Below are 8,030 nucleotides of genomic sequence, written 5' to 3'. Positions count from 1 at the left end.
TCCTTAGGGTTTTATGCTCTGAAAAGAAATCCAGTTAAAAAAAGCCCCAACACAACCAAGCACAAACCAAGGCATGACACAAAAGAGCAATTAGCGCTTCAGCCTCTTCCTCAGCTCGAGCACATCTTATAGGCTTTAGATCTCCCCAGTTGAGGGGAGGTAACGGGAGAGAGTTGCTCAAGAAGCCAAAAGAAACAATAGCATCCCAGCTCTTCTATTAGTCACCAGAAATCGAGTTATGACTAGACTCAGCAGGGCTCAGAGAAAAGAAAAAGTGGTGACTTCATGCTGGACCAGACTTTTTAAATACAATTTTTTTTGCTAGAGACTCCATCACCACTTATTAGAGCGTTTTTAGGTAGAAGGGTGCCAAAAGGAAAGGGGTGGGGGGAAAGAAGGATAAAAACCACATCTAAAAGCAGGACAGTTGCTATTAAAACAGAAAAAAAAAATTCCTGTTTGAATAATTTTATTCTTAAACATGACAAACTTCTTCAGAGTGTTTTCACAAGTACTTGTGTCTGCTCTACGCGGCTCGGTGAAGCCTGTAGAAATGTGTTCTGGTTTGCAAAATATTAATTAAAAAGACAAAAAAAAAAAAACCAACAAAACACAAATTGCTGTAACAGCAGCAGTACTTTAAGGCAGCCCCCGTTAGGGCAAGGTACACCTCTGGGGTTATGGCAGGAGCTGAAAGTAGCAGAGGCTCTGGAACCGGAATCGTCATTTTCTTTGGGACTTTGCGGTTTCTGGAATGTGGAGGCAGTCTCCTATCTGCTAAGCCTGCTCTGTTAAGTGTTCACCTTCCTCTCGCACTTACTGCTTTTGCCGCCTGCTTCCAAGCTCTAGATAGAGGCGCTTCGCCACCTTCGCTCGCGCTCCTGAGGATGAGTGTAAACACCACGGACCCTGTCTGATTCACCTCCCTTCGCACCCCGTGGCCGTTCCAGTTCGAACTGGGAAGGCAGAAAACCAGAAACCCCCTTTCTTGCTTTCATCAGCGTGCGGAAGCAGGAGTGCCTGGGCAGGCCAACTGTGACATTAGTCTGTCTTCTCCCGCTACCGCCTGGGATGCTCTTGCTAGTGCAACATAAAAGCAGAGACCCACACCACTCTCAACAAGCCTCGTGTGAAGATCACAGAGCAGAGTATCAGTGCAGTAATACTTGAAATACTGAGACAAGGCAGACACAACAGCCTTTCTTCCTCGCAACGCTTTTTCAACTAGCTTTTTGATCCAAGTCTCCATGCAAGTCACAGAAGACAATTGTGCTTCCTGCATTCACATATAGGAATAAATAGCTCTGGATCAGTTTTCTTTATGGCCGGATTACAGAACCCCCTGAAATACTGATACGCTTATGAACAGCAGCACTGTGCAGTTCTGTGAGTATCCTTGGACATGCCAAGTTCATCTAGGATGCTGGTGCATCTCCTAGGCGTATGGCCCCAAAGAAAGTTGTGTGCTTGCTCATGTTGATGGAGATGTCAGCATGGACCATTTTCACAGCAATCTTCTGCCTGGCTTTGAGGAGGCAGACCCCAGCTGTATAGCAGGTATTGAAGTTGGTCTTGCCGGTCTCAATACTCCGAGTGCATTGCAGAAAGGGCTTTTCATCCACCACCACCTCATAGCTGGCAAAATCTGTGAAGTTTATGTAGTATACCTGATGTGAAGCAGGAAGAAGAAAGGTATTAGGGAGCGCATCTGTGCACATGGAACAAGTCCACATTCCTTTCAGCGTGTACATAGACGTTCCCTCCGCTAACCATCCCTTTTGGCTCCGGGACAGCTACACTTCTTCGAGGCAGAAAGAACCCCAAGCCAACCAAACGTGAGGAAACTCTGTATTCCACTTCATACTAACACAAGCATGCAAGCGCCTGTGAATCCACATATCTGAGGCTGAGCTACGAATCCTTGCTTTAGACCCTGCTTATTACAGGAAAAATTACAAACCTGCGCAGGCCTAGTTACAAAAATGTGTAGGCAACCCTGTCTGCTACGAACAGCTTTTCATCCAACAAACAGACAGAAATATTTTAACCAAAGTCCTCTTTCACTTACCTGGCCAGTCCTGCTTTCTGGGTCCCATGGGCCTCCTTTAGTGTTGACATCAAAAATGCCCTAAGATGTACTGGGAGTTGCCTTCTTTGTAAATGGACTTGAGGTGCTTTCAAAGGCATAAGCTATTACAGGGAAGACACTCTCCCGACCTCCACGGCTTGGAAGGGAATGACCTTCTAGTGTTTGTATTGATTTAACTCTTAGACCTAGCGCCTAACTCCCCATGACTCCATTACTCGTTACTTAACCCTCTCCCACACACTGATTCTGAAGAACTGCGAGATGCTCGAGAAAGACCTGTCCAAAGAGAAGTCAGTCCCAGGGAGCTGCTTCTTCCCGATAGAAGAAAACCAGCCATTTTGGATGCATCTGCCAATTCTTCTTAGTCTACACCCTGTGACCACAGAAGCTACACAAGACTGAGTCCCCTTTTTGCTTGATGGACTACAAACAACAAAGGCTTCAGAGGCACAACGCTGTGGTCAGCAATTAGCGCTGGGCACTCGGGATACAATTATACTTTGGCCCGTGTAGAGTTGTTTTTCCTGTCCCCATCCAAACCAGGCACATAACCAGTTCCATGGAAGAGCACCTAATTGAACATCCACAGCCCACTTTATCCAACTTGGTACAGTCCCAGTGGGGCTGCCAACTGCATAGAGGCAAATCATGAGCAGGAGGTCATATTAGAAGCCTGGAGCAAGGTGGAAGTCGCTTAATTGTGGTTGTCTCGCAGAAACCCTCGTCTTGCTAAAATCTGTCTCAGAACCTGGACAGTTTTTCAGTCCACAGGTGGGTGGACACCCTACATGCTCTGGAAGGGGAGAGCTTCGTAGCTCATGCTCCACGCACCGCAGCAATTCTGTGCAGAGATTTGCAAGACACTGGGAGCAGTGTGTTAAACGACAGACCATCTCCTGCGTTTTATTTGAGTGGGGAGAGGAAATGATGTCTTAATTAGCTGTATACGAAATCATAACACAGTAACTTATTACTTTGTTTAGCCCTTTTTACAGAAGCAGGCCCATACACCCATCATTGGTACCAACTAAAGCAGCAGCTGAGCCATCCTGCTGCACAGTACGGCTGCTGGCGCATCGTGTCGGTCTAAAGCTACATGAAGAAGGTGGAGGCAAAATGGAGTTACCTGGGCTGGAGTTCGGCCAAGCCACGCGGGCCGAGAGTCCTATGCCTACAAAGAGTGGCACGGCTGCGAAATGATCAGGGTTTTGGTCTTAGATCTCTTTTAACGCACAGAGCCTAGCGTCCTGCTGGGACCTTTGTTCTGCAAGGAGGCTTAGATGGGCTGGTGAATGACTGCACAGATAATATGGGGGATTAAAAAAAGGCATTGGTGGCATGTGGGATCTGGCTGGGCGACTGTGCATGTGTTTCCGTAACTAATCTCTTGCAGCTGGTGTCACGGCGAAACGTGTGACCTTGCACTTCGAAACTCTAACGTCTTCCTCCGACACACATCTCCTAGAGCACGAAGCGGTTAAAAGTACATACAAGTTCTTGGCATTTGCTAGTTGTCTGGAGCCCTCTCGTGGTTCATGCAAGGCTTCCATTGGAACACAAGAATAGGAGTTAGGCCTAGGACCGTACTCACTTCTACCTGACTATAGATGAAGTATGTGCCGTCCACCAGTACCTCCAGCTCCCCACTGCGGGCATGCAGCTTAAACACCTTGGGGTTCATAGTGATGCGAGACCAGTCATTGAGGACTCCACCTGAAAGATCTCAGTATGAGAAAATGGCAGTCACTCAGTACCCGTCAGAATGAAAAGCGCAGGAGCACAGAAATACAGTGACATTGCAAGGTTTCATACACAACGGCTAGCACAGACTCAGGTTGAAAAGTCAAGTAACTCGGTAAGAAAATCCCAGAATTAAAGCTACAGTGCGTTAATTTGGACTCCCCTCTCTATAGCTCTAATTACACCATCACTTGCCGGTGGACACCCGTTTCGTTCGGAGCACAGCACCACTGATTTACATCTCTGCTTGTCCTCGCCAAGAGTCGTTCTCCTCATCCTGGAAAATCGGCATACAGCCTTTTGTACTACACTACGTATCATGGAAGAAGCTCTGCAGCAGAGGTAGGACCAGGATCCAATTCTCCAAGAAAGATCCTCAACTGGCATCACCCAGCCTTGAGACCATTAAATCTCTTCCACTACTTTCTATTTCATTTATTCCCCTCCCCACACCTCTCTACCCAGCTTCCACACTAAGCAAAGCAGAGCTTCAACAGATGGTGTGCTGAAGGCCATGTCAACGGGTACGTCCTTGAGGACCACAGCAAGGCTAGGATTCAAAAAACATGTAGACATGGCACTTCAGGACATGGTTCAGTGGGCATGGTAGTGTTGGGTTGATGGTTGGACTTGATGATCTTAAAGGTCTTTTCCAACCTTAATGATTCTGTGACAACGGTGATTCCTGTCCTCATGGGAATGGGACTACATGTGGCCAATCTGTCTGCCCCTCTCTCAGTGCTGCTGGGCTGGAAGCTGTTCTCAGCAGAAGCATCTCAATACAGCCTTCAGCCTCACTTTAAGCCTTAGGATCATCCCTAGAGGAAAACTAGTCCTTGCAGCAAAAGAGACAACAGTATTGTGGAAAGAATTGTGTGCAACTAGAGGACTGCATCATCTCTCAGGACAAATCTGTGCGTGGAGGCCAACTTAGGGTTACACAATCGATTTTAATTCTGGTATTCCTTGACTTCGACATTCTTGACTTTGTAACTAGCATTACTTTAACAAATGCTTTGTCATTACATTTCCTAGGTTTTTAAAAGCCAAAATAACAACAAAGTACAAAATTGCATCACGTCACACCACATTAACTCCTAACTGAGCGTCAGGGATTTATAAATCCACGACCCAGTCCTCTGGCATTGGAGCCAATGGAATAACTGATGGCAGGAGCAGACCTCTGTTCTCTGGATGGGCCAACAAGCAGGTCCAGAGGACGCACACTTCACCATGAGCCCAGAACAGAGCCATTCTCTGTAGGTGCCCTATTTTATCAAATACAACTCTCTTCCTCCCAGTCTTGCGCTGCTTTTCAGCTCCCTGCCCCCAGTTGCAAACCAGCCAGGCTGTGTTTTCTGCTGGCTGTCAGCTGGACAGCATTAATGGCGCAGAGCCTCAGATTGTTCCCGAGCAGCAGGGAAGAACACTTACAGGGCAATTCCCACTCTTAGGGAGTAGCGTACGCTCTGTAAACATACAGGCTTCCCATTAATAAAGGGATAATTACTTTTTGAACATAAGCAAAACAGCATCTTTTCCCTCGTATTGTTCTTAAGAAAGGCCGGTTTCCTTTTTGTTTTGGGGAGCCTTCCCCCGCCCCGCTGTAAGCATACTTCCCTAACCATGAGAAATTTCAGCTCCCACAGCTCACGTCTGCTGAAAGAGAGAAATTGCCTTTCAACAGAAGCGTTGGCCAGCCCTCATCATCGCGGGCACGGGGCAGAAGCTGGTGGGCAGGGGGTCCTGCTGCACCAACCCTTGGGAGCTGCAGCCCTCGAGGTCCAGGGTGGGGGTACGTGCACCAGGGCTGCTGCCCGCGCTCCCCGGGGAGCCGCACGCGGTGACTCAGGCAAGGGGACAAGACAGCCAGCTCCTCTCCAGCACAGCCAGACATCGTGAGCAGGGAGGCAGCAGCTAATGAATGAGACCCAGCTGTTGGCAAGAAGAGCAGGAACTCGAGCAGAAATTGGATAGGGATCCAGGGAGGAAGGAGCAAAGAGCAAAGAGCTGCCTGTGGACGTGAAATGGCTTGGCAGGACTCGAGCTTAAAGGCTGTCGGTGGGGGTAGAGATGCGCAAGGGACCGCGGAGGCTGCGTGTGTGCAGGCTTGCAGCGTAACGCGGGAGGAGCTAGTGGCTGTGCACCTCTGTATCCCCACACAACAGCTGTGCCTTCCCCTGCCATAAATTACTGGGAAAACTGGAGAAAAACACAGGCTAATGGGGCCGAGGCAGTAAAAAGACACACTGCGTGCTTAAAATAGAAGAGTGGGAAAGAAGGCTGGTTGCCGAGGGGCTGAGGGAAACTGGTGACACAACAGCAGGTTGGAGGAGGCACGTCATCTATCTGGAGGTCAAGAGAAGGGAGATTCAGCAGGTCAGAATTACTGGGATGCACAGGATAGAGATAATCTGGGAGAAAAATAGGAGCACAGGAGAAACAGGGATGAACACTGGACAGAAGACTCCTCTGAGAGGGTCTGGGCAAGGGAATCAGACTGTTGCGGGGGGAGGCCAGCAGCAGGGATAATCGGGGATCTGCGTTACAGCGTGGACTTAGACCCAGGTATGAGGCTAGGGGTGCAGGATGGGCTCGTTTCAGTAACTGCATGTATCATGAGATCCTTACCATTCTTCACTTGGATTGCTGAGCCTTGGCCTTGAAGGTGGACCACAGCAGGCTGCAAATGAGATCGCAGGGATTTAAAGTTAATGGGAAGCACTGCATCATTTTACAGTCACTCAACACACCTCCACAGCCCTGGTGACCAGTACAGACGCATGATAGCACCCTGAGATCATTAATGCTTTTCATAAATGAAAAAAGACGATCAGAGCAGCTGACAACATGCTTAAGCACTGGAGAAGAGGTGAGAAACCCAAGCCAGATTAGCACGGCTTTCTTTGGAGCAATAAAAAGGGTGAGCTCAGGCAGTCACTCTGTGTGACTGCTATGATTTAGCACACTCAACAAAGGGTGGGGTTTTTTTCAGAGCTATACCATCAAACACAAAATTAGCAAACATAGCCAGTCATGTTTACAAAAATCCAGTCAAAGCTGGGTTTTTTCCCTTGAAAGAAGATCAACCAACCTGGATGTCTCTGGAGCCGGCCTTGTCTGTGGCACCTGCAAAATGCAATTTTTGAAAGAAGCTTGAAAGAGCTGCAGTAAACGGTCTTATGAATAAAACTTCTCTTACCCCATGATAACCAATAAACCCCCACTTCTAACAGGAGGAGGACAGTACCAGCGGTATGAGATGCAGCTTAACGTTAAAAAGTAGAAAACCAAGAAAAACATTGATCCTACTTTTTCCTATTTCATTCCTACATTTTTGTCTACCATCATCAAAATTCCCCAACGTTATTCAACCAGTTTCCACTAGAAGGAAAAATTGCACAACCCTTTTCCTGATCGGTAGTGGCAATAAAGCCTCTTGGCTGCAAAAATTACAAGTTTCACTCTGCGGTAACTCAGGTCATTCACTGCATTCAAGCTACATGCTGAAATCTCTTTTCTTCGAGAGCCAAATCTCTATTAAAGAGGAGATGCTTGTGGGCAGCACTCTGGAGTGTTAAGGACCTCATGCTGCTCCTGGCCTCTGCTTTGGCAATTTCTGAGATATAAACTGAGAAGTCAAGCAAGTTTTCCTTTGAGGGCCAGGCGAGCTATATGGTAATGGCCTTGATTTCGCTGAAGACACATCTTTTTAATACTAGACTCTTCATATATATACGTATGAACACCACTGATGTGAACTTCCACTAATCTGCATTTTAAAGAGTTATTGAATTCCGGGATTTTAACAAAATAATTGGCACATGACTCTGTGGAGGAACAATACGGTGCAAATACAAAGAAAAATGAAACCAAGACCTGCAGGAGGAAAACATAACTTCATCTGCCTGGTACGGGAGGCAAGCTGCCTGGGTTCGTGCGGTTCCTGGGCCGGCTCAGCGGCTGTGCTAAGCGCCAGCCTTCCCGGTCCCGCTGCAAAGCTAGGCTCAGCGTCAGCTTAAGAGGAATTAACACACAAACGCCGAGTCGCCGCCGGGAAGAGCCAGCCCGCAGGCACTTTCTGCACACCGAAGTCGGTCACCGGCAGACTTCGGCAGGATGCTTAAATGCAACTGAGGCTCCGCAGGTCTTTGCTGCTCCTTCTCTGCATCCTCTTCCGGCAGGCACCACCTCGCCCGCG

At 48.0% G+C, this 8,030-nt stretch overlaps 1 protein-coding gene across 1 annotated transcript in view; it reads right to left on the bottom strand.

The window, feature by feature from the left end:
• Nucleotides 1-1,052: 1,052 nt before the first annotated feature.
• EDA (ectodysplasin A) overlaps nucleotides 1,053-8,030 on the bottom strand; it is a gene marked incomplete at its 5' end in the record, with an annotated part of 7,483 nt that continues 505 nt past the window's right edge. The window contains 4 exons of the mRNA XM_010286011.1: nucleotides 1,053-1,667; nucleotides 3,681-3,811; nucleotides 6,461-6,512; nucleotides 6,924-6,958. Coding sequence (XP_010284313.1) covers nucleotides 1,416-1,667; nucleotides 3,681-3,811; nucleotides 6,461-6,512; nucleotides 6,924-6,958 — 470 coding nt within the window. The remainder of the gene's footprint in view (nucleotides 1,668-3,680; nucleotides 3,812-6,460; nucleotides 6,513-6,923; nucleotides 6,959-8,030) is intronic.

This window comes from Phaethon lepturus, unplaced genomic scaffold (assembly GCF_000687285.1).
Source record: "Phaethon lepturus isolate BGI_N335 unplaced genomic scaffold, ASM68728v1 scaffold27714, whole genome shotgun sequence".
NCBI classification, from domain to species: Eukaryota; Metazoa; Chordata; class Aves; order Phaethontiformes; family Phaethontidae; genus Phaethon; species Phaethon lepturus.
The sequence above is the reverse complement of the archived record's forward strand: the minus strand, read 5'-3'. Positions and strand labels throughout refer to the sequence as shown.